This window comes from Pteronotus mesoamericanus, unplaced genomic scaffold (assembly GCF_021234165.1).
Source record: "Pteronotus mesoamericanus isolate MK-2021 breed Mesoamerican mustached bat unplaced genomic scaffold, CSHL_Meso_final scaffold_85, whole genome shotgun sequence".
NCBI lineage: Eukaryota > Metazoa > Chordata > Mammalia > Chiroptera > Mormoopidae > Pteronotus > Pteronotus mesoamericanus.
The window spans coordinates 55,970,983-55,998,975 of record NW_026555329.1 but is presented as its reverse complement, the minus strand read 5'-3'; the positions used below and the strand labels follow the sequence as shown (position 1 = coordinate 55,998,975).

The 27,993-nt window shown below is 36.0% G+C and overlaps 1 protein-coding gene across 1 annotated transcript; it reads right to left on the bottom strand.

Moving 5' to 3' along the window:
* Positions 1–3,040: 3,040 nt before the first annotated feature.
* ANKRD7 (ankyrin repeat domain 7) lies at positions 3,041–21,661 on the bottom strand. The gene is given in 7 exon segments (XM_054564205.1): positions 3,041–3,140; positions 4,691–4,740; positions 4,742–4,832; positions 5,471–5,577; positions 6,787–6,960; positions 7,125–7,239; positions 21,432–21,661. Coding segments are annotated over 7 exon segments (867 nt in total).
* Between the last annotated feature and the right edge of the window lie 6,332 nt (positions 21,662–27,993).

Below are 27,993 nucleotides of genomic sequence, written 5' to 3'. Positions count from 1 at the left end.
AGCCAAAATGTTAATATTTTTTACTTTATTTAAATGTTCTAATGTATGCCTAACACAATATATTGCAAAGTTTACTTTTACTAATATTTCATTTGGTATTTTGACTAAAATTTTTTCTCTGCCTATATACTGAACACAATTGTATCTTTCCAACTGATAGTTCATGAGATAAACGTTTGTCTTTTGAAATTTCTTCACAGCTTCTACAGTGAAAACGGCTTACAAACTTTGTTAAACAAGTAGTCAGCAAGAATGTTATGGCAGGTCATTTAACTGCTTTTTCAATATAGATTTTTCTAATTCAAGGCAGCAGCAAAGGATCAGCTGAAATGAGGTTACACATATAGAAAAGTAATATTTGTAATGTCTTCATTTATGTCCAAATACTTTACTCCTAAGTACATTTCTTATCTTAAATTGTATGCCTCAGCTACAATACAATTATAATTTAGCACTGATCCTTCTGCATTTTATAATTATTTTTAAATGATCCCCTTTGAACCTGACAGAAATACAACCTTTTAACTTCTCCCTTTTTCTAAGTGTCTTCAGTAATTTTCTTTACCTGATATTTCAATTATACTTTAAAACATAAAAAGGTTAACATTTCACTAGAAACTGGAAAATGTATTACCATGGGTAAAAGGATTGGGGGTGGCTTTAAGGTATAAACCACAGAAATTCTTTACTTCTTATAGCTGTGTGGAAATTGAGAGGGAGAGAGAGAAAGAGAGATAGTAGGAGACAAGTATATAAGAATGTAAATCAAGAGCCCAGAAAAACAAGCTTTGTTGAAAAATTGTGTGAGATTGAACTATAAAAAAGGAATTCAGGGAAATTCTCTCAAATTACTTACCTCAAGTCAGTGGGGCCAAGCATTGTTCTAAGTATCATAACTGTAGATTTGAGGGCACAGAAAGTGTTTGAATAGTTTTGACCTTCATATGGTCTGTTACCATCAGGCTCTCTTTCTGCCACCCACCTTTTTTTCTTTTCTATACCATAGATGAAGGGTAAGGTAGGAGTGTGGTTGTTGGTGAACACAGAAACTAATTGTACAAAATTGTATTTCATCTAACAATAAAAGAACATCAATATAAGACATATTCACCAAAGAAAAGAGGATTTTTACAGACCTAAACAACTATATGTATTTTTTAAAATAAACGCCAAAAATTATTTTAATAGATGCATGGTTTTTTCAATTCTTCACAAATACTGTTACTTAATTTTAAGATTTATGTAATGATTAGGTATATATTGAGTTAGCCAAAAAACTCATTTAGTTTTATCCGTAAAATAAAAAACACATTTTTCATCTTCACCAATAACTTTATTAATTTGGATATTTTGAAAATGCCATCTATCTCCTATGAGGTGTAACATTGATTGTTCTCAATTAATCTCTCAATTTGATCACTATCAACTTCAACAGGTCTCCCTGACCATGAAGCATCATCCAGTGAGAAGTCTCCAGCACAAAACTTTGCAAACCATTTTTAAAAATTTTTTATTACTGTTCAATTACAGTTGTCCCCATTTCTTCCCCACATTACTCTCTCCTGCCTTACCCACCCCCCACCTTCCATTTTCAACCCATCCCCACTCCATTCTCTTTATCCATGGGTCTTTTATACACATTCCTTGACTAGACCCTTCCCCTTCTTTCCCCCATTATTCCCCTCCTACCTCCCCCCGGTCACTGTCAGTTTGTTCTTTGTTTCAAAGTCTCTGGTTCTAATTTGCTCCCTTGTTTCTTTTGTTGATTAGATTCCACTTATAGGTGAGATCATATGGTATTTGTCTTTCACTACATGGCTTATTTCACCTACCCATTTCCATCCATGCTATCATGAGGGGTAGGAGTGCCTTCTTTCTTTTGGCTACATAGTGTTCCATTGTGTAAATGTACCATAGTTTTTTGATCCACTCATATTACTGATGGGCACTTAGGCTATTTTCAGCACTTGGCTATTGTAAATTGTGCTGCTATGAACATCGAGGTGCATAGGTTCTTTAGAATTGGTGTTTCAGGATTCTTAGGGTATAGTCCCAGCAGTGAAATTGCCAAATCAAAAGGCAGTTCCATTTTTAGTTTTCTGAGGAAATTCCATACTCTATTGCACAGTGGCTGCACCAGTCTGCATTCCCACCAACAGTGTACTCGTGTTCACTTTTCTCCACAACCTCGCCAGCACCAGTTGTTTGTTGATTTGTTTATGACAGTCATTCTGACTTGTATGAAGTGGTATCTCATTGTGGTTTTAATTTGCATTTCTCTGATGGCTAGTGATGCTGAGCATCCTTTCAGATGTCTCTGGGCTGACCTGAGCAAACCACTTTTGACATGTTCAATCAGTCACAGCACCTTCTTCATACAGTGTACAAATCTTTTTTTTTTTTTGAGTTCCAGTTGCCCTTTCATCTTGCTTGAAATAATAAAGCATAATATACCAAAAATGTTGCCTATTTTCTTCCATCTTTGATATTAAAATGGCTACACAAAAATTCACCAATTTTGATTTTTTAATGCATGCTGATATGACAGCTGTCACCATACAATATAACAAAATTGTTTAAAAGGAAGTTAAAGACAACTAAGCACTACTAGAGCCATCTTACAGAAAAAAAAAAAAAAACAACAAACTTTTTGGCCAACCAAATATTATATTATCTATTATCAAACTACTTATCTGAAGAATTTGTAGAAAAAAAATTAATAATAGTTTTGTATCTATTAAAATTTATATTTAGTTCAAAAATTACTTTGTTTTCTATAACTAGTCAAGAGGCTATGGATCAAATTATCTTAAGAATTCAGTATATCTTTACATTATATTTTCAGTCAACACAGTGCCAGAATATTTTGGTCATACATATTCTTAAAAACTGTTCTTAAAAGTATTTAGCATTTCAAAATAGGAGATAATTTCAATTTCAAATAAAACATTACTTGAGAAAGCTGTGTTCCTTCCTAAAAGCCAATTAAAAAAAAAAAAAAAGAAAATCCATTTGTTCCATTTTATCTTCTTACCTTACTTCAGTTCTTCTTTATCAAATGCAGTGTCAAAATTTTATCTTCAGTAGATACCTTTTTAACTTTTCTCTCCTTTCCATAACTAGCAGTTAAATGATGATATCTACCCATAGAGAAATATATATGAATATCAGCATTCATAAATAGTCAATTGAATATATAATTACCAAAATCAAAACCTTAGACATTAATTTATGCTTTCCCAAGTATGTCACCATTTTTATTCCATGTGATCCCATTCCTTGGCACTTCATTTCTTCCTGCTGTTACAAATAAGCCACTAGCAAGGTAGAAAAAGTGGCTTTAGGTTATATTTAGCATATTAGTGTGCTAGGACTACCATATAACACAATACTACACTGGATGATTTAAATAACAGAAACTTATTTTCTCACAATTCTGGAGGTTAAAAGTCCAAGATCAGGGTGCCAGAAAAGTGGGTTTCCTCTAAGAGCCATAAGGAAAGGATCTATTCCAAGCTTCTGTCTTTGACTAGTAGATGATTGTCCTCTCGTTGCCTCTTCACATAAGTTGTCCCCATGGAATGAACACCTCTGGGGTCTCTCTGTATGTCCTAATACCCCCTTCTTATAAGGACACCAACCAGACTGGATTAGAGCCCAATTTAATGCACAGTCATTTCAAATTATACCTCTTTAAAAGCACTTTCTTGAAACATAGCCATCCAAATTCTGAGGTATTGAAGGTTAGGGCTTTAACACATGAATTTGGGGAGGGGAGGTAGTACACAATTCAGCTCATAACACTTGGTCTTAAGAGTGACAAGTGAAGACAATTAATTCAGGGACTAAGGCATACCCAATAAAGAATAAACCCTTTCTCCATGCCTGAAAAAAGCCCATTCTACTGACTCATTAATAAGTTTGTGGTTTCAAAATTTCAGTGAAAAGAATGAGGCAATGCATGGATTAAAGATAACTAACAAAAATATCTGAATATAATTCCCTCATTTGACACAGTTACACTTATTTTTAAAAAATTATTTGAGAAATATTTTCTATGCTCCCACTGTTAATAAGCCATAGAGCACTAAGGAAAAGAAGTAACAAATGGTACTAATAAGCAAAGGCCATGAGCTACATATCATAGATATGTAACAGCTACTCAAGCAAAAGTCACTATTACAGAACTCTTAGTTCCCGTTGCAAAGGAGGGTCAAAAACAGAAAAAAAATTCTGAATATTGCATTTTATTTTTTCATTTACTATTAAAATCAGAAATATATGATCATGCATAAAAAGTTTTATGTTTTAGGTTCATGAGCATATACTTATTTACATCACTAATGTGTAAACACATTGAAAGGAGCTTGTGTGGATTAATCATCTTTTGCCCAACCTATTGCCCAGGTTTTTATTAAATGGCTATGTCACTAGTTGCTGGAATCCCCTGTCTAGGCATACTGCAAATTCCCATGCCTCTGGGAATTAATCTGTAGATTCAGTCTACCTGTACTTCTTATATTGACTGGATTCTATAAATAGGTGAAAGCAAGGATCCTTGGGTCCATGGGACCATAGTTCATAATGTGGTCATCTTTACTGCAGAGCCTATTTCAGCTTTGTATTTGGGGCTCATGTTTCTTTCTTATGATCAAATTCCATACAATTGGTAAAAGATATGTGGTATCACTTACATAGTAAAACCATTAAAAGAAGCATATTCCTCAGCTGTGAATCCATAAATATCTCGGCAAGATAGGTCCACTCCTTGCTGAAGAAGAAGACTGACTAAACTTGTTGGTTCCTCACTTAGAGCAATCATAAGGGCTGTTCTGGAGCAAGAGATAAAAATGTGTATTTATGGATCTTAAACATGTATTACATTTTTTTAAAAAGTCTATCTTCTAAATTTACTGTTCAAGGGTAGAAGTTCTATCAGGGAAAGAGTAATGGCAAAAATTTAAAAAGTGGGGCAGCTATGCTCAAAAAGGTGTGTCAATCCAGATAATATTGGGAGTCTAAAGATAAAGGGTCCCTCAAAAGCAGCTAGCTCAATGACTCTCAAACCCTGCTTCCTGAAACCCTAGGGTTTTCAAGATGTCTTAAATGCTACAGAGGAGTGTTTCTGGGGTTTCGGGTCCTCTCTCCCCATTGAACTACAGCATCTAGGACTTAGAGATTGAGTTTATGTGTAATATTCTAATGTTATAAAAAGAATAATAATAATAATAATAACAACAACCTACCAATTTGGTCCAAATGTTTGATTTTACAGAAAAACAGATCTCGGGAATCTAGGTAATTTGCCCAAAATCATATTGCCAGATCTGTTTTACAAAAACAGCAACAGAAACAATAATATACATTTTATATATACATAAATATACATTTATACATGCATACATATATATTTTTATAACATCCCATTAGGTTGCTGTAGTTATAAGCTCTTATTCAGCATTAATCATACCTTTGATTCTTATCTGAAGCATTTGCATCTGCCCCTCTCTTTAGAAGAAATTCTACTATTTCCACATTGTTTTCAGTAATAGCAAGTAAAAGTGGAGTGCACCCATCCTGAAAAAAAATTCAAAATGATTATTTAAAATATTGTACCAACATTAACATGGCATTTTTATTTTAAGTTCAATTTAAAAAATAAATGTGCTTACAAGAAACTTCTAATATTCATTTTAATTTTAAAAGGTTTTGATACATAACAAAATATGATTTCAAAGACCAAGAAAATAAATTGGTCTTAGCCAACCAACAATACAAAGATGCAAGGAAAATAAGACCAGCAACACTGAAAGGAAAAGAAATCAACAGAAACAAGAGGGAAGGAGGCAGGCGGGGTGGGGACAAGGAAGGGAAGGGGCAAGTCAAGGAACATATAGCAAGGACTCATGGACAAAACCAAAGGGGAAGAGCTGAGGGAGGGAAGGAGGGAGGAGGGCAAGGGAAACTGGTAGGGGGTAAGCAGAGACAAATGTATTTGAAAAAATAAATTAAAATAAAATTTAAAAAAATAACATAAAAAAAGAAAAAGAAAAGAAAAGAAATTGGAGTTGGGTCAGTCAAAAAAATAAATTTTTAACTGTGGTCTTAATTCAAATTGTGGTTTATTTAAGTGATAGGCACCTAAATCATACATTCACATTTCATAATGTTATTACAATTGGATTGTCATAGAGTTTCATGTAAACCTCCAAGAATGGCACTTATTTTTGGTCGGTTGTGTAAATAACATACCAGTGAACTAAGGTGCTAAGACGTTTGAAAAATACTCCTCAGTTTTCCATAAGGTCTCAATAAGAGTTGGATTACTTTTAGTATTGTAAGTGATTTTCTAATTCAATCCTTTTCTTAAATTATTCATAGGTATAATTATAGGTATTATTCACAGAAAAAAATGGGCTTTAGGATTTTAATGAATATTTATTTATAGGAAAATCAAATAGTTCTCATTTGATATAGACCTTTAAATAGTTATCACTGTTAAATTTGATGTTGATTTGGAAGTTAGGATAATAATGTGAAATAAAATGGGGAAAGACTTTTTAAAAAAAGAACTCCCCCCAATAAATAAATAAATAAAATAAGGAAAACTGTATCAGTATTTGATGATCTCATTCTTCTTTGCCCCAATTTCATTTTTGAAAGTTCATACTTTATATAACATATGTTTCAACAGGTACAAATTACTTGCAATGAATACCTTCTTCCATTGCCTTCTATAATATAAGCTTTCTAAAATATAATATGTTGTTTTTAATAAAAGAGTACCTTATTTTGTGCTTCAAGATTAGCTTTGTGTTCAAGCAGTTTTTTGACTAATGAGACACTTCGACCACAGACAGCATAATGAAGAGCAGTATTACCATCTAAATCCACCAGATTTGGGTCTGCACCTTGATCTAGAAGAATAGTAGCACAATTCTCCTTTTTACATTGTACTGCCTGTCAATAAATACAACAACCAGAGATGAGTAACCAATTTACTACTCAGGATATGATATATTAAAAGAATGCTTAGTATTTTGTTTTAAAATATGAAATTCAACAAAAGTTAACTAGGCAAAGAACTCAAATACATTCCGATTGAAAAGGAAAAATTAACAAACCTTAGTCAATGGCGATCTGTTTTCACTATCGCGGACATTTATTTTGCATTGTTTCTCAATTAAGAGAGATACAACATTTGAGTAACCATAAGCACAGGCCAAGTGCAAGGGTGTTCTATATCAATATAGCAAAACACAAAGTTAGAAATAAGCCTTAGTTTGACAAGATACTTAACTCTACTCAAGGATATGACAGGTCATATATTAAGGTATTTACTACATGTACTGATTTATATTTAAATAAAATTTACATTAATTATAATTGTTTTTTACTGAATTATTGCTTACCTAATAGGAAGTCTGCCCAGTCCTCAACCCAAACATGCAGGCTGTAAGCCCACCTAAAATAACTCCTTGCAGTAGCTTAGCAAATCCTAGCAAACATTCTAATTGTCTCCTTCATCCACTATTATACATATCTCAAGAATTTAATTCCAAGGAATTTAGGTGGCTTTTACTCAATCTTTAGGTACACCTCTCTATCCAACTCCAGTTCTCTTTTTCATTAATTAAAAAAAAAAACCCGCAAGAAACAAAACCCTGCTGCAAGAGAAAGTAAATGACATTTGGGCAGTTTCCAGCAAGTCTTCCCAAAGTGGCTGCCTCATGTCTGATGGATAATCTCACTCTTCTAATTGAAGTCTAAACCCCACTGTGACAATTAAACCTTTTCTGAAAATCTCAGAGCCCATATTTATGCCCCTAGTAACACAGGAAATCATCCTCTAATTCAATAAAGTAAAATGGCTATAAAAGCTTCAGCTTTCTAAGGGAGTATTGAGCAATATAGGCTTATGGTCTGTCACAACATGTGAAAAAAAGACTAATGTATCTTAATGAGGCATGAAACATTACAAAATTTACAGTATCACACAAATCTGACATTTGCCTACATTTCAAGTTTTAGATTTAACTGTTCTTAAGTTCCAGAACTAACAACATATCTTTGTTATCGTCATTTACCAATGTTTACACATATAAATGCTTCAAAGCCAATATAAATGGTTTTTCACCAAATGTCCAAAACAAAAACCCTTCTATGTTTTAAAAGGAGTTGAATGCAAAATGTGTATTTATAAATATCTTAGAGAAACACTTTATAACCAAGAATATTATTCAATTTCTCAAAAAATCTTAACTTCTTTTTTATCAATGCACTATACTTCCAGTCTGAGAATATATATATATTTTTAAGGTTTGGAAGCAATTTAATATGCAGGCCATAATATATCACTTACATGTTACATTTTCTTTATTGTTGTTTAACTACAGTTGCCCCCACTTTCGCCCCATTGCTCTCCCTATGCCCCACCCATGACCACTTCCCACATTCAATGCCCCCACCATAGTCTTTGTCCATGGGTCTTTTATACAAGTTCCTTGACAAGACCCTTCCCCTCTCACCCTGTTACACACCTCCCCCCCTCCTGTGTTTACTGTCAGATTGTTCTTTATTTCCATGTTTCTGGTTCTATTTTGCTTGCTTATTTGTTTTGTTGATTATGTTCCACATATAGGTGAGATCATATATATCTGCCTTTCACCGCCTTAGTTATTTCACTTAGCACAATAGTCTTCAAATCTGTCCATGCTGTCGCAGAGGGTAGGATTTCCTTTCTTTCCGCTGCATAATATTCCATTGTATAAATGCACCATGGTTTTTTGATCCATTCATTTACTGATGGACACTTAAGTTGCTTCCAGCACTTGGCTATTATAAATTGCCCAGCTCTGAACATTAGGGTGCATAGGTTCTTTTGAACTGGTGTTTCAGGATTCTTAGGGTATAATCCCAGCAGGGGAATTGCCAGGTCAACGGCAGTTCCATTTTCAGTTTTTCTGAGGAAATTCCATACTGCTTTCCACAGTGGCTGCAACAGTCAACATTCCCACCAAAAGTATAGTATGGTTCCCTTTCCTCAACAACCTCACCAGCACTTACTGTTCGTTGATTTGTTTTTGATGGTCATTCTGACAGATATGAGGTGGTATCTCATTGTGGTTTTAATTTGCATCTCTCTGGTGGCTAGCAATGTTGAGTATCCTGTCATATGTCTCTGGGCCCTCTATAAGTCTTCCTTAGAGAAATGTTTCTTCAGGTCCTTTGCCCATTTTTTAATTGGATTATTTGTCTTCCTGGTGTGGAGTCATGTGAGTTCTTTATATACTTTAGATATAAAACTCTTGTCTGAGGTATCATTGGCAAATATATTTCCTGATACAGTTGGTTCCCTTTTCATTTTGCTGATGTTTTCTCTAACCATGAAGAAGCTTTTTGATTTGATGAAATCCCATTTGTTTATTCTTTCCTTTATGTCCCTTGCTCTAGGGGACATATTGGTGAAAATATTGGTGTGTGAAATATCTGAAATTTTCCTGCCTATGTTCTCCTTTAGGACTTTTATGGTGTCATGATATATATTTAAGTCTTTTATGCATCTTAAGTTTATTTTTTTATATTGTGTAAGTTCGTGGTCAAGTTTCATTTTTTTGCATGTAGCTGTACAGGCCTCCCAACACCTTTTACTGAAGAGGCAATTTTTACTCCATTTTATGCTCCCGTTCCTTTTGTTGAACATTCATTGACCATAGAGACATGGGTTTATTTTTAGGCTCTCTATTCTGTTCCATTGATCTATGTTTCTGTTCTTATGCCAGTACCAGACTATTTTGATTAAAATGGCCTTATAATATAATTTGATGTCAGGTATTGTGATCTCTCCTACTTAGTTCTTCTTTCTAAAACTTGCTGAGGCTATTCAGGGTCTTTGACAGTTCCATATAAATTTTAGAAATATTTGTTATATAACTGTGAAATATATCATTGGTATTTTAATAATGATTGTGTTGAATCTATAAATTGCTTTGTGTAGTATGTACATTTTGATGATGTTACTCCTTCAAAACCATAAGCAGGGTGCATGAGTCCATTTAGTTGTATCTCCCTTCATTTCTTTCTTCAGTGTTGTGTACTTTTCTGAGTACAGGTCATTTACCTCCTTATTTAGGTTTATTCCTAGGTACTTTATTTATCTTGTTGCTCTAGACAATGGGATATTTTTCCTGCTTTCTAATTCTGATATTTCATTGTTGGTGTACAAAAATGCCTTCGATTTCTGAATATTGACTTTGTATCCCACTGTTTTGGCAATTTCATTATTAAGTAGTTTTTTGATGGAGTCTACAGGGTTTTCTACGTACACTATCATGTCACCTGCATACAATGACAGTTTTAATTCCTCCTTTCCAATTTGTATATCTTTTATTTCTTTTCCTTGTCTGATCACTTTGGCTAGGACTTCCAATACAATCTTGAATAGGAGTAGTTACCCTAGCGGATACCTTTGTCTTGTTCCCAATCTTAGCTTTTTCCCAGTATGTATGATGTTGGCTGTAGGTTTCTCATATATTGCCTTTATTATGTTGAGTGTTCTTATCATAAATGGGTGATACTACCTCTACTCCCACTTTGCTGAGTGGTCTTATCATAAATGGGTGATGTACCTTATCAAATGATTTTTCTGCATCTATTGATGTGATCATGTGATTTTTGTCTTTCATTTTGTTTATGTGATGTATTACATTTATTGATTTGCGTATATTGAACCATCCTTGCATCCCTGGGATGAATCCCACTTGATTGTAATGTATGATCTTTTTAATGTATTGCTGAATGTTATTTGCCAATACTTTGTTGAGGACTTTAGCATCTAGGTTCATCAGCGATATTGGTCTGTAGTTTTATTTTTCTTTGTTGTGTCTTTATCTGGTTTCGGAATTAGGGTGATTCTGGCCTCATTAAAAAAGTTTTGGAGTCTTCCCTGTTCTTGGATATTTTGGAATAGTTTGAGAAGGACAGGGATTAGCTCTTCCTTAGATGTTTTGTAAAATTCTCCTGTGAAACTGTCCAGTTCAGGGCTTTTGTGTGCCAGTTTTTTTATTAGTGCTTCAATTTCACTAGCTATTATCCATCTGTTCAGGCTTTCTGCTTCTTCTTGACTCAGTCTGGGAAGATTATATGTTTCTAAAAATTTTTCCATTTCACCCAGGTTTTCAAATTTCCTGGCATATTTCTTACAATCCTTTGTATTTCTGTGGTATTAGTTGTAATTTATCCTCTTTCATTTCTGATTTTATTTATTTGAGTCCTCTCCCTTTTTTCTTGATGAGTCTCATTAAAGGTTTGTCAATTTTGTTTATCTCTTCAAAGAATCAGCTCTTGGATTTATTCATCCTTCGAATTGTTCTTTTAGCATCTATGTCACTTAATTCTGCTCTGATCTTGATTATTTCCTTCCTTCTATTCACTCTGGGCTTTGTTTGTTGTTGTTCCTCCAATTCTTGAAGTTGTAGGGTTAGGTTCTCTATTTGAAATGTTTTATTTTTTTATTAAAGATTTTAATTATTTATTCATTTATTTTTAAAGAAGAGTAGGGAGGGAGAAAGAGAAGGAGAAAAACATCAATGTGTGATTGCCAATTACTCACCACCTATGGAGGGAACCTGGCCCTCAACCCAGGTGTGTGCCCTAACTGGGAAATGAACTGGTGACCATTTGGTTCCCAGGATCGCACTCGATCTACTGAACCACACCACCCAAGGATGAAATGTTTCTATCTTTCTTCAGTATACCTGTTTTTCTATGAACTTCCCCTCAGGACTACCTTCACTGTGCCCCATAGATATTGGACTGTTTTGTGTTCATTTTTATTCATTTCCAGAAACTTTTTGATTACTTCCTTGATCTCCTTATTAACCCATTCATTGTTTAATATCATGCTATTCAATCTCCATGAATATGAATGTTTTTGAATATTTCCCTTAAAGTTTTTGTCTATTTTCAAGCCCTTGTGGTCTGAGAGAATGTTTGATATAATTTCAATTTACTTCAATTTGTTGATGCTTGTTTTGTGTCCTATCATGTGGTCTATCTTTGAAAATATTCCATATTCATTTGAAAAGAATGTGTATATTGCTTCTTTTGGATGAAAGGATATACATTTTTTTTCAGTTAAGTCCAATTGGTCTAGGGTGGTATTGTTCAATTTGTTCAATGCCGCAATACCCTTGTTGCTCTTTGTTTGGATGTCTATCCATTGTTGACTGTGTGGTGTGAAAATCCCCTACTATAAGTGTGTTGCTGTCTATATCTTTCTTGATGTCCTCCAAGATTTTTCTTATATATTTGGGTGCTCCAATATTGGATGCATATAGGTTTACAATGTTTATGTCTTCTTGATGGATTCTTCTCTTGGGTATTATGAAGCATCCTTCTGTAGGGTGTTTTTTTTATGTCTTTTGTTTTGAAGTCTATTTTGTCTGATATAAGTACTTGTGCCCCATATTTTTTTTCCTGTCCATTTGCTTGAAATATTTTTTCCAGCCCTTCACTTTCAGTCTGTGTAGGTCTTTTGTTCTGAAGTGGGTCTCTTGCAGGCAGCATATTGCAGGTCATATTTTCTTATCCATTCAGCTATCCTGTCTTTTGATTGCAACATTTAATCTATTTACATTTAAGTTTATTATTGATAGGTAGTTATTCATTTTTCCACTTTGTACCTGTATTCCTCTCTGTCTCTCTTTCTTCATCTTCTTAAAGCAGTCCCTTTAGCATATCTTGCAATGCTGGTTTAGTAGAGCCATATTCTTTTTGCCATTTTTTGCCTGGGAAACTCCTTATTTCACCTTCCATTTTAACTGAGATCCTTGCTGGAGAGAGAGCAATCTTGGTTGCAGGCTTTTGTTTTTTATTACTTGGAATACTTCTTGCCATTCCCTTCTGGCTTGTAGTGTTTCTGTTTTGAAATCAGCTGCTAGCCATACCAGGGCTCCCTTATATGTAACTTATCTGTTTCTCCATTGCTGCTTTTAAGATTATCTTTGTCTTTGATATTTTCCGTTTTAGTTATGATGTGTCTTAGAGTGGGTCTCTTTGGGTTCAACTTGATTAGGACCCTCTGTGCTTCCTGAAGGTGCATAGATTTTCCCCTCTCCATGTTAGGGAAGTTATCTGTCATTATTTTTTCAAACAAGTTTTCTCTCTTGCTCCTTTTTTTCTCCTTCTGATAACTCTATTATTCAAATGTTATTCTGTTTCATGTTGTTCTGAAATTCCCTTAAATTATCCTCATATTTTTTTAAATCTTTTTTCATGTTGCTGCTCTATCTGGGTATTTCTTACTACCTGTCTTCCAGCTCACTAATTTGGTCCTCTGCTTCATCCAGCCTGCTTGTGATTCCTTCTAATGTATTTTTTATTTCAGATATTTTATTCTTTATTTCTTCCTGGTTCTTGTGTACAGTTTCAATTTTCTTGTTCATGCTGCTATAGTTCCCACTCTGTTCCTTGTAGTTGTCACTGAGTTTCTTGAGCATTCTTATAACCATTCTTTTGAATTCTATGTGTTATTTTTTGCTTGCCTCCATTTCATTTAGGTTTTTTTCTAGGGAGTCTTCTATTCTTTTTGATTGTGGGTTCTTTCTTTGTCTCCCCATTTTATGTGACTCTTTTTGTTTGTTTCTACATTTCCTGATGGCCTGCTTTGCTAGCTGCCTTTGTGGGGTGATGTTCTGTGGTAGGATTCTGTGCGACTCAGTGATGTGGTCTCTTTGACCTCCTTGTCCGGATACTCTAGGGTAGCCTTTTCTTCCATTTGTGTGGGCACTCTTATTGTAGTTGCATTTTACCTGTTGGTGGCTTCTTTGTTGGTGGGTTCTCCCCTCCATGGGCTTACTGGTAGTCACAACCCCCATCTTGTCTTGTATACTCTTGCACAGCTGTTGGTTAACAAAGCAGTATTACCAGACACCCAAACCTATGCCAGAAAAAGAACTCCCCTATCACATGAGCAATCTCAACCTCAATTGGACTAAGATTAATAAAGGTGATGAAAGATTGCAGATATTATAAGATGTTACAAAGAGAATATGAGTTGACTAGAAGAGGAGAAAATGTTATTGAATGGTAAGAGGGAGAACTAATAAGTGCTGGGATAGAGCCAAGGCAAAGAAAGGAAGGGAACAAAATTTAAAACAAAAGTAAAACACAAAAGGGCGATGAGAACAATAGGATAAGAAAAGAGATGATTATACTATGAGGTTTGAAGTAAAATTGAGAAGATATTGGGCCAATGGGAGAAAAATTGCAGAAAAACCAAGCAGGGTTGATAACAATGACAGCTGAATGAGATTTAATAAAGGTGAAATGGGAATAATAATATTGTAGAAAAATGAAAAACGAATATGAGATGTCTACAGTAAAGAAAAATGATTTTGGAGGATGGGGGAAGCAAACTAATAAAAGTAATGAGTAAAGCCCAGAATGAGGAGGGGGGGAAGAAAGAAAAAGAGAAAAAAAACAATGAAATAAAATTCCTTGCTCAACTGATCAGGGGCAGGGGAAGGCAAAATGGAGTAAGATATCAGGAGAGTATTCTATGGGATTTGAAGTACAAACAAATAGTGAGCAAAGAGGAGTTCCTTTGGAGAAGTACAGCAATAACCATACTATTTCACCCAACTATCCATTGTTTATTAAAGGTGGAAAAGAAACAAGACTCTTATAGAGAAGAAAAAGAATGTGAGCTGACATAAGGAAGAAGAGTGCTTATGCAAAGTTAGATGGAAAATAAATCATGAGAGTGAGGGATAGAAACTTGGAGTAGTGTGAGAAAAAATAAAGTTTACATCAACAGTAATAAACTCAGGAAGATGACAAAATGGATTAAGACCAGGGAAGGGTGCTGTGTGGGATTTGGAACAATAGTATGATAATAAATATATAATCCTAAATAAAAAGAACAAAAAGTAAAAGGCCAAGAGTAGTAAGCTATTTGGAATATGAGTGAATTGAAAGAAGAAAAGTTTAAATGCAATATAAAAGGGAAAATGAAAAAAAAACAAAACAAACAATAACAAAAAATAAAGAAACAAGAAAAACTAAAAAATGGAAAGAAAAAAGAGACTTTTTTTAAAAAAAAACATGCAAATTCTTATGAAGAGCAAAGTGAAATTTGTCTCAACTGATGGTTTTGGCCTTCTGATTTCTTTCTGGGTCTGTCTCTGGTTTTCTCTCAGCTCCAGGGCTTACTGTCTTACTCTTGAAAATGAGAGAGGGAAAAAAAGCCTCCTTCTGATTGTTAAGCCTGCCAAGCCAGTTTTGAAGATCTTCCCAGATCCTGCAGGCAGAGGGGGCGATGGGCTCCATTTTTATTTTTCTTTGGTTCTGCAAGGATGGGGGATAAATCTGGGCTACAGTATTTTAGCCCAGATGTCCAGTTTCCAGCCCATACTCTCAGAGCACTGTGTGACCCACATTCTCCACTCTGCACAGTTGTGCCAGGCTGGCACCAATAAGCCATCTTGCTTTGTACCCCTTTAATCAATCCGTGAGGTGCACTGAGTGGGAGTAAATCACACCCACACTCCCCTCTCTTTGTTGGCATGGCTGCTGTGCACATGAGGTCCCTGCACAGTGTGCCTCAGTTCCCCTTTTGAAAAAACTCTTTTGGGGCACTGCTGCTGCTCTCAGCCATCATCTGACTTTCCATACATGACAACTCTCTGGCAAGTCCAGAGTCTATCTCGGTCATGTCTGGTCATGACCCACCTCCTCTTCCAGCTCCAGGTGCTACCAGGATCCCCCAAATTCTCTGACACTGTCCCAGCCAGCGACCGCTGCCCCAGCCTGGTGTGTGTGCATGTTGCCTTTTTTTTCCCCCTGGTGACTTTAGGTGTCCGGATTTCCACGTCTGAGACTGCCCCGTCCTGGAAAAGGCGGGAGCTGCTAGGCTGCTATCACTGACTCGGCTCTCCTCCAATGTCACAGCAACAGCCCTGGTCCCCAGCACCAGGCCTAGGGGCCTTTCCTGTAAGCCTTAAACAACCCCCTTACCACCTGTTTTGAAATGTCCTCTGCACACTTTGGCTTCCAAACTTCGTATCAGCTAAGATTCTGTTGACTGTTCACTTTGTTTTTCAGAGTATCAGCTAAGTGTCCCAGTTGGGTGCACCACCAAGTGGGCTCAGATCCCATCTACATCACTACCATCTTTTGAAGGTATATTGTTATTTTTTAACTCATAGTACTTATCTTACAAGAAATCTAAATTCCTGAGAGGCCTAGTGTTCATTTCTAAACTTTCAGGCTGGCTAGTATCATCTTCTTTCACTCAAATTCAGTTTTCTCCCAGTCTCTCACTCTTTCAAATATCTGTGAGAGAATTGCCAGCATAGACTTTGGACAGGTGAAGAACTGTCAGATTCCAGAAATCTCTAATTCAATTTTAACAAAAGCCATGAATCAAATGGATGTCAAGTGTGGATCATTATTATGGAAGCCGAAATGAAGTGTCATCCCTGTATACGAGGTACAGGACTAGAACATAGCTGCAATCTTCTATTAGGTTTTATCATAAGAATACCCTTTTTATTAATTGCCTTCCTAGCACTCTTGATAACTTAGGATCCAGAGTAAGTGAAGAAGTAACCAAGGAAACTCCCTCATACTAAACCATTAAATTATTTTCAAAATTAGGTTGAGCACTTTATATCTAATTTAGGTCTGAGTAGTGTGGCTAAAGTATTAGTTTAAAATTGAGCCCTCACCTATGAGACAATATATGATCTAAGGGATTTTTTTATTAAAACCTATAAAGATAATTTAATTTTATAGCTGGAAGAAATATTAAACATCTCCTATTCATTTTCATACTTATTAGACACAGTACACTTGAAATAAGCAACACAAAGCAGTCTCCAGAGACCATTCTTATTCTACCTTCTCCCTCTGCCCAAATCTCATCTTCTCATCAGAAATAGTGGTTTTAATTTTAGTATGTAGCCCTTCAGGTTTTATCTCTCTCATTCTCAATCTCTTTCTCCAGACACAAATATTCAAATAGAATATACAGCTTGAGATTTGTTATTAATCTTTAAATATATATTTTATTGATTATGCTATTATAGTTGTCCTATTTATTTCTCCCCTTTATTTCCCACCTCCCTGCACCCCCCTCCCACCAGCATTACCCCCTTTAGTTCATGTCCATGGGTCGTACATGTATGTTTTTTGGCTCCTCCATTTCCTATACTATTCTTAACCTCTCTCTGTCTATTTTGTATTCTTCTTATTCCCCATACCTTTTCCGCCATTCTCCTCCTCCCCTCTGATCTCCATTTCTCTGATTCTGTTCCTGTTCTAGTTGTTTGCTTAGTTTGTTTTTGTTTCTATTTTAGGTTCAGTTGTTGATAGTTGTGAGTTTGTTTTCATTTTACTATTCATAGTTTTTTATCTTCTTTTTCTTAGATAAGTCAGTCCCTTTAACATTTCATATAGTTAAGGCTTGCTGATGACAAACTCCTTTAACTTGACCTTATCTGGGAAGCACTTCATCTGCCCTTCCATTCTAAATGATAGCTTTGTTGGATAGAGTGGTCTTGGATGCAGGTCCTTGACTTTCATGACCTTGGATACGTCTTGCCAGCCCCTTCTTGACTATATGGTTTCTTTTGAGAAATCAGCTGATAGCCTTATGGAAACTCCTTTGTAAGTAACTCTCTCCTTTTCTCTTGTTGTTTTTAAGATTCTCTCCTTATCTTTAATCTTGGGTAATGTAATTATGGTGTGTTTTGGTGTGTGCTTCCTTGGGTCCAACTTCTTTGGGACTCTCTCAGCTTCCTGGATCTCCTGGAAATCTGTTTCCTTCACCAGATTGAAGAAATTCTCCATCATTATTTTTTCAAATAAGTTTTCAATTTCTTGTTCTTCCTCTTTTTCTTCTGGCACCCTTATGATTCAGATTTTTGAATGTTTAAAGTTGTCCAAGAGGTTCCTAAGCCTCTCCTCATTTTCTTTTTTTTTTTTTGAATTTTTGTTTCTCATTCGGTTCTGTTTGAATGTTTCTTTTCCTTCTGCACCAAATCATTGATTTGAATCCCTTTGATTTACTTCCTTTTACTGTTCATTCCCTATATATTTTTCTTTATTTCACTTTGCATAGCCTTTACTTTTTCCTCCATTTTGCGATCATACTCAACCATTTTTGTAAGCATCCTGATTACAAGTTTTTGAACTGTGTGTCTGATAGTTTGGCTATCTCTTCATCGCTTAGTACTATTTTTGGAACTTCGATATGTTCTTTCATTTGGGCCATATTTCTTTGTCTCAGTGTGCCTACTATATTGGAAGGGGTGGAGCCTTAAGTATTTGCCAGAGCTGAACAACCCAGGTCATTGCGTTGTGAAGCCGTATGTGGGGGAGGGGTCCGAGAGGGCACAACACTGCTTGCTCGTCTCTCAGCCAGCTTTCAGTCACTTCCCCTGCTATTCACAAGCAAATTGGGCCCTTCTGGTGCTGATTCTGGAGCAGGTGAGTTTGTGTATGTTCTAGGACCCTGTGATTCTCTCCAACAAACTCTGCTCGTAGGCTAGGAGTTTTACCCACTGCCATATCTCCCATAGGTTTTACAGCTAGAGGTTTTGAGACTTTTTTTTCCTGCACTGGAACCTTGGGTTGCAAGGTCTGTCTCACTCCCCAGGTGTTCCTTCTGGTTTATCCGCATGCAACTGTGGGACCACTGAGTCTGCCAGTCACTACCTCTCCACCTGGATTGCCCATCTCTGCCCCTCCTACCAGTTTGGATGAATGTTTCTTCTTTAACTCCTTGGTTTTTGGAGTTCCATACAGTTTGATTTTCTAGCAGTTCTGGTTATTTTTTGTTTTCAAATTTGTTGTTATCCTTCATTTGGTTGTGCGAAGAGGCAAAGTATATCTACCTTGCCTCCATCTTAGCCGGATGTCCAAGATTTATTATTAACCTTAATTGAGATATAATTTATATACAAAAATGTAAGTGTATAATTTTATGCATTGTAACCTATATACAGTCATATAAGCACCACCATCATACTAGAGAACATCTTCATCACTTTAAAAAGTTCCCTCATGCTTATTTACAATCAGTCCACTTCTTCCCTCTTCATCTGAAATCCCAGCTAATATCTAATTTTCATTCTGTAGCCTTTTTAAGAATTTTATCCAAATGGTGTTATTCAATATATAATCTTTTGTGTCTCGCTTCTTTCACTGAGCATTATTACACTTTTAAGATTCATCTACATTGTTGAACATATATGAGTAATTTATTTCTTTATTAATAAAAATATCCTTTTATTTCTGAATAGTATCTTTAAATTATCATATTTATCTATGTATGGATGTATTCATTCATTCATCAAAAAGTATTTAGCACTTACTACAGCTAGGTAGGTTTCTAGATGATGACAATACAGCAGAAAACAAAACAGACAAAAATACCTGCTCCTATGGATCACACATGCTAGCTGAAGAGGTAAACACAAAAGTTAAAATACAAAGTACACTAAACAGTATTAATTTCTAAAAAAAAAACTCAGGCACAGAAGAAGAGTATGAAATATCAGCAAGGAGAGGGGCTACAATTGGATGTAGAGTAGCCAGGGAACCTCACTGACACAATGACAAATAAATACCTGAAGGAAGTGAGAGGGAATGCCATATGACTCTCTGGGGATGAAAGCATTCCTGGCAATGTGTACAGCAAGTCTAAAAGCCTAAATGCATTTCTGGCATTTCTGTGGAACACTAAGGAGGCCAGGGTAGCTGGAGACGAATGAAAGGAAGAGCTATAGGAAGTAAGAGCAGAAAGGTAACAGGCAGGGATGAGTGGAAAGCCAGTTGACATTCTTAAGGCAAGCGATGATATCATTTGGTATACACTGTATATGCGATCATCCTGGTTACTGTACTGAAAATGTTAAAAGAGAATTAGTTAGGAGGCCACTGTAGGAATTCTGGTTTGGGCATAATGGTGGCTTTGATTAGGGGGCAGTGAGTAACTGAAGAGGCAAGAAATGGTTGAACTTTTATTATATTTTGAATGTGGAACCAGCAAGATTTTCTGTTGAATGAGATAGAGAATATGAAATAATAAGAAAAGTAAAAATGACTCTGGAATTTCTGACCCAAACAACAAAAGAAAGGATTTAGCATTTATAGAAAGAGAAGCACAGATCTGAGGAAGGAAAATGAGAGTGCAGTTTGGGGATTTTTGAGATGCCTGATCAGTGATGTGATGGAGCCAGTGGTTCTCATCACACAACTGTTAAATTTTTAAGAATCATTAGAGCCAGTTGATATCACATTGGTAGCTTGCAATCAGGGTTTTTCCTCTCTCCACCTCCATTCTCCCAAGTGCTTAATATTGAACATTTAGGAGCATACCACAGCCTATTAGATATCCAAGTGGAAGTGCAGCATTTATATATGTGAGTCTAGAGTTCAGGGGAGAGATCTAGCTGGAGATGAAAAGTTATAAGATTTTGAATATAAATATTTAAAGCAAATCTCTTTTCACCAGGCAAGTGAAGAGAGAGAGCAAAGATAGGTCAAGTAAGATACTTGTCTGACAGGCCAGCCAGGTAAGACTGAGAATTGACCACTGAATGAAGTCATATTGAGGTTATCCATGACCTTGTAAAGTAATTCAATGGAGTGGTTTAGGATCAAAGATAAATTATATCACTCTGTTGTTGTTAAAGAAGAGGTAAAACTATCAACAAGATGATGCAAGTCATCTTTTTAATCATAGGTTTCCAGTTACTCAATTATGAAGAAAGATGACATTTTTCATACCTTATGATTTAAAAACTGCCTGAAATATTTTAAGATAGGCACAGATAGTACACATTTTGTTATTAATGCCAAACATATACATCTTTGTTTCTTAATATATAAAATTAATTTTGTTTTCCGTTAAGTGGTGTTGATGGGATTTTTGAAGATACTCTGCAACTGAAAAAAATTTCATAGAAGATCCACATTATAGAGTTAAATGTTTTGCTGTTTCAATGTCTCAGTCTTAATAACTATTGTTCTGTGAAGTCATCTCTACTCTTTTCCTATCAGTACATTAGTTATATGGTAAATCCTAGGTGGCTGGGGGTAATATGCTCTGTAGGAAAGAAGAGAAAAAAATAGCAGGATTGGAAAAATGTGGAGTACCTAAGGGAGATTAGACACTGGGAGGAGAGGAGAGAATCAGAGAGAACACAAATGCCTTCAAATATCCAGGAAAGCATTTTCAAAAATAAGAAGATGCAAGTTGGGAATGTGACCCTCTGCCAGTGGCTACCAGACCTCTCCGCTATGGGATGCCGGGAGTGACAGCCCCCTGGGTAGCCCAGCCACGTCCTGCTTCTGGTTGGAAGAGCCAGTGGCCCCAGTGGTCCCAGCTTCCCATCCACCCTGCCCTTCATCATTTTGGTCACCTGTGTTCTCTGTCCCGAATGTTCACATCATGTTTCTTGAGCTGCAGGTACTCCTTCACTCTTTCCAAATCCCCAACCGCAGCAGCTTTATGAAGTTTCTTTAAATCCTTATCTCGAAGGTTGTAGCCCGGCTGGGCGTGCGGACCGGTACTAGCCCGACGTAGGGGCTGGTGTGAGGAGGGGCTGTAGGACTCATCATTCCTTCTCCAGAAAGTAAAAAGCTTCTTCATGGCGATGCAGGAGACTGTCTTCCAGTCGGACCAGCACGTCCCTGCGGCTCCTAACAGCCGGGAACGCTCCTCTGCCGCCAGGAGGCTCGCGGACCCCAGTCCTAGACACAAAGCGGCCAGAGACGGGAAATGGGCCAGTGGCTAGAAACCAGCTGGGTCACGTGCCTGGGGCCACACTCCGGCTTTGGTTTCCTCACAAATGTTTAGATCCTAGAGCCTATGTGGTTGGGACCCAGTCTCAGGAGCGCGCAGACCCAGATTCCCATGTAGGACCTTAAAGTGACTGTAATTCAGTCACTTTAGAAGCAGTTCAGCTTTCCTGTTGCTTCCAGAGCCTTTGGGTAGAAACCCAGCAACTTTCTTACAACTAGCGCCTTCCCCTTGTGGTTGAAATAGACCTCCTTCTGTGATCTTGCCTTCCAGCTACACCAGCATGTTCACATGATACAACTCATTTCTAACAATCACTGAAATCCCACCATGATTTCAATTTCAACCATACTTTGGAAAACTACTTCTCGTATTCCAGCTCACTTTCATCACAAAACTCCAAATTCTTCCAACTCATTACATCTACAGTAAGTTCATTAATTCTGCCACATTACAGGGACCTTGGCTACTCCCCTCTGAACACACCTACTTAACTAAATTATGTTCTGTGGTTAATCATTATTATCACTCTCGTGCATAGACCTTCAATGCATTTGCCCGCATCCCTTTTCTTGTCTGCTTAAGCCACAGTCCTAGTTAAAACTCCCAATCTTGTCTGTCCTGAGTCACTGAATGTGACCAAAGGAAAAACCAAGGTCATGTCTCAATCTTCCTGAAGTGGATTAGTATGTTTCCCAGCAGTCCTTAGATATTTTTCTGGTCCATTTCATATCTTCCTTGACCTTTTCATATCTTCTTTCTTTAAACTCATTCTTTGCTGATGAACTGGTTTCCTAATCCATTGAGAAAGGAGAATTGATCAGCAAAGAAATTCAACAGGCCTTCCAAAACCCACACACCTATACTTTGCCAAAAAAAAAAACAAAAACAAAAACAAAAAAAAAACACTTTACCTTCTTTCCCATTCTTATTGATATGTCCATGTTTCTAGAAAAGGCCAGCACTTTTTTTGTACCAAAATCCATCCTCTGTAGGCTATCCATGAACATTCCTTCAGCAATACCCTCTGTCCTGCTTTCTCATGTGCCTTTCGAGTTTCCTTCTCTGTTGACTAATTCCTATTAACATAAATACATGCTAGTATTTTTCCATCTTAAAAACAAACAAAAAAATTGACCACACCTCTTCTGCACCCATTGCCACATTTCTCTTCTTTATAACAAAACTCCCTGCACTGTCTATAATTTTATAATCTCTCTTCCTCTGTTTTCACTTAAAGCAATACCTATCATCATCCTTTTGTTCCCCTCTCTCAACCAATACTACTTTCAGTACAGTTGATCATCATCTCCATCATGTGAAATCTAATTGTCATTAACCACTTTTCACAGTAATCCAGTAGCGTTTGACACAGGTTTTGAGGACTATTGTTGTTCCTTGAAACGCTTTCTGTACTTGGATTCTAAGACATCATACTGTCTTGGTTTCATTTCTTCCTTTCTAACCATTTCTTCTCAGTCTAGTTTGCTTATTCCTCTTCATTGCCAATATTGGAGAACCCCAGGATCAATAGCTTCATTTTTCCCCAAAATCCTCAGATTCATTTTTGCATCATACCTTTAACACTAATATTTAAACTGCCAGTAAATCCTGTCAACTACAACTATGAAATATATCCAGAATCCACTTGATTTCTTTTCCCTTCAATGTTTCCCTCTGGGTGATCTCAAATAGTCCCATGACGCTCAATACCATTTGTATTCTATCAACTCCAAAACAGGAGTTTTAGTCTAGTCCATTCTGAACTTCAGTCTAGTATACTGAGTTGCCTGGAGACTCTACAGGCATCTCACTCCTAACATATCTAAATTTATGTGACATTTCACTGTCACTATCTTTCTTACTTAAAAAAGAGGTAACTTCATTCGTCACATTGCTCAAGTCAAAAGTTTTTGTGTTATCCTCAACATCCGTTTTTCTCAAAGTCCAAATCTAATCATTTAGCAAAACCTGAGTATACTACTTCCAAAATACATACAGAATTTGACCACTAATATCCTTATAATTCAGATTAACATCATCTCTCTCAATTGCATTAACTTACTTTAATTAATTTTATAGTAGAATCTTGACTGGTCTTTGTGCTTCTGCCCTTGTAAACCACACTTGACCTAGTCTTTTTGGGACTCAGAAGCCTGAATGATCCAGTTAAAATGACTTCAAATGATGTCACTGTCTGCTGAAAATTTGCCAAGGATTTCCTAAATCTCTCATAGGAAAAGCTAAATTTCTTATCATGCACATACGGCCCTGCCTAATCTGTGACCCTACTCCTCCTCGTCCCCACCCTGTACTTCTCTGACCTAAACTCCTTTTGCTTATTTAAGCTCATACTGCTCCAGCCACAGCCGTTTCTTTGTTGTTCCCAACACACTAAGCATGTTCTTGTTTCATAGCCTCTGATCTTTTTGCCCCTCTTTCCTGGAGTGCTTTTCCTGCCACCATAGTGTAAGCTCTGAGAAGGCAGATGCTTTTCAATGCTTTGCTCCAGGCTAATTTACAACTCCTGGAACAGGACTTGGTACAGTAAGTGATCAGTAAATGTTTATCAAATGAATGAATAACTGTGTGAATAATAACCTCTGCTTCTATCTACTTTTTGAATTCTTAAGTGTAATTTTGGACATGGAAATTTTAACTCCATGGAACAGAGGTAAAAAGCGGACCATAATGTTTAATAAGAAACTTGGGGATGGCAGATGGAAATGAGAATACAGAACTTAATGTAAAATTGGCCCACCAAAGGTGATTGTTTTGTAAAACCACAGCGCCCAGTCCATTTCCACTGGAGCCTTTAATAGGCAGCTTTCTGGCCATGGCAATGTCACTATGTAGCAGCATCAGTCCCCATTCTACCCTCTAAGATTTCAAAGGAGCAGTACAAAAGGTAATCCACTGGGTAAGGAATGAAAGTAGAACCTCTTTGCATTTATCATTATACTGCCTTTGAAAATGTATTTGTCTGTATGTTTTATAATAGTCATATTAGTATACTGACACATGCAAATATTTGATGTGTCAATCAATAAAGTACACACGGAGGTATTTTATTTTGTTTTGCCAATCCCCTCTACTTAATTTAGAGAACAATGGCCATAGTGAATATCTAAAAGCTCTTGAGTCCAGGCCCAAGAGACCATTGAATTGCCTGGACCTCTTAATAAAGACCCACAACACAATCTTTATTTTCTATTACCAGATGTGTCTTCAAATTGGATGATTTATAAAGAAAATATCCATCCTGTTTAGGGCAATATTCCCTCTACCCAATAAAACAGCCATCAGAACACAGCAGTCCAACATCCATATGAGGGAGATAAAGACATGAGAAAGGGTTATTTCTCTCATGAGCTCACTCTTATCTATTCTATTTGGAATCTGTCTCTCCTCTTTATACCACCTTGATTCGGTCTATTTATCTTTTGCTTAGATTGTTATTCCTATGTCCTTCTAACTAGTCTGTGTACCTTCGCTTCAAATACCATGCAAACAACGGTGGGCTGGAGTTGACTTACACCATATCTAGGGATCCATTACTAAATATTCTGGAACTGTGGGGGCCCTGAAATCAGAAATACGAGTATTTACATGATAAAAATCGATAAGAACTACAAATCAAGGCTTGTTTTCAATACTCTGTAATATTTCTATTCTCAGAAATAAAGAAAACAGGAAATAAAAGTTTAGAATAATAATTAACATCAACTCTTAGAGGATAAAAACAATATTCATGAAGGAAACAAATCTCTAAATGAATGTGACAGGGAATTGTGTGCATTTAAATTTATGTGGGGTTTTTTTCCCACAACTGTTTATGGTTAATTTTTTCCCTCTTTTCTCACCAGTTTTCTTATTTCTATAATTAATATTAATTTTTTGCAAATTTTCATGAAAATTTAATGTAAGAAAATGATCCTGGGGAAGTGCAGAAATAGAAACCTTACAAACCTAAAGATCATCCCTCTCATTAGAATAATTTATTTGAATTAATTGAAAACAGATATCTTTTCCAAATTAGGCAATGTACTTTCACTATGCCCTATACATTTTACAAAGACTAGAATTAGGTCTAATTGCGAACATTGAAAATTAACAATAGCAAAATTATAAGATGGTTTTCCAACATCCCAATTATTACTTTTAAGTTTTCATGTAAAACAGTAAGTTCTCCAAATGCATTTATCTATTAATTCTTCTATTCATTCATCAATCAAAAGTGAATTGAGCTCTGTTGGGACATTTACTCCCATCTCTCAGGACCCTTCCAACTAGAATGATTCCTGGCTACTCTGGCCTGTGTAGGTTAAGAAAAGTAAAATAAAAGTATTAGTACTGAGGCAAAGGAGGGAAAATGATAACACCTGTAACAGTGTCAATAATAATAATAAAGTAAAAATAAATAAATATGGTTAAAAACAATTTAAAAATTAAAAATTGTGTTAGTACTAAGTGCCAATTAAAGGTATCCTTCATTCTCTTTAAGGTAAAGCATTTCTGAATAATGTCAATTGTACTAGATGATCTTTCAAAGTTTTATTTACAATAATGATTATTAAGTGCTAGTTTAGTCTTTGGAAATGCCTGCTTTACATGTGTTTAATGAAAAATGTCTTCTATTAGCTTACATAATACTTGGCTATAATGATAATTTACTGGTCTATTTATACACCTATGCTTATGAGTCCTACATGTCTTTCTATGCTTGATAGTGTTTTTTTAGTTTTTTTAATGCTAAATGATATTCTATTGTCTGAATGTGCAATAGTTTATCCATTTACCAAGGATATCTTGGTTGCTTCCAGAGCTTGGCAACTATTAATATAGCTGTTATAACCATCCATGTTCAGGTTTTATGCGAACATAAATTTGGGTAAATACCAAGTAGCATGACTGCTGGATTGTATCCTAAGAGTGTGTTTAGTTTTGTAAGAAGTTTCTAAACTGTCTTTCTAAGTGGCTGTACCATTTTGCATTTCCACCAACAATGAGAGCTTCTATTGTTCCACATCCTTACCAAAATTTGGTGTTCTGGTTATTGGCTATTCTAATAGATGTATAGTTCTGATTGTTTTAACCAACACACTAGATAGATAGGTAGATATGTGTTTTACTAGGGATTCTTAGAAAAACCTTTGGATTGGAGAAGTGCTCCATGTTCTTGAACAAGGAGACTCATTTATGTAAAATATGTAAACTTTTCCCTCATGATTTTAATAATTTCCTATAAATCCAATCAAAATAATCAAGATTTCAAAAACAGGATTATTTGTGATGTCATATGCTATTAAGAAAAGTTTTGAAAGTAGAGACATAAATTGTCACTAATTAAATATTGTTTTACTGACAGAGTAGAAGAATGAGTGAAATAAATGTTTTTTAAAAAAACATACATGAGAATTATTACTTGCTCATTGTGACAATTCAAATTGGTAGGGAAAGCCTAAATTATTCATAAGTACTGGCCCAGGTCTTTAGTAGTGAACCACACTTGGACTCTTAAGAGTACAGCTTTTTAAAAAGATTTTCTTTTTACCATTGCTCAGTTACAGCTGTCCCCATGTTTCCCCCATTATTCTCCCCTGCCCTACCCACCCCCCTACATTAAATCCTACCCCCCATTGTCCTTCTCCAATGGTCTTTTATACATGTTCTTTGACTTGACCCTTCCCCTTCTTTCCCCCATTATCTCCTTCCCTTCTGGTCACTGTCACTTTGTTCTTTATTTCCATGTCTCTGGTTCTGTTTTGCTCACTCGTTTCTTTTGCTGATTAGGTTCCACTTATAGGTAAGATCGTATGGTATTTGTCTTTCAAAGCCTGTCTTATTTCACTTAGCATAATACTCTTCAATTCTATCTATGCTGTCATGAATGGTGGGAGTTACTTCTTTCTTTTGGCTACATAGTATTCCATTGTGTAAATGTACCACAGTTTTTCGATCCATTCATTTATTGGTGGGCACTTAGGCTATTTCCAGCACTGGGCTATTGTAAATAATGCTGCTATGAATATTGGGATGCATGGGTTCTTTTGAATTGGTGTTTTGGGATTCTTAGGATGTAATCCCAGCAGTGGAATTGCCAGATCAAAAGGCAGTTCCATTTTAGCTTTTTGAGGAAATTCCATACTGTATTCCACAGTGGCTGCACCAGCCTGCATTCC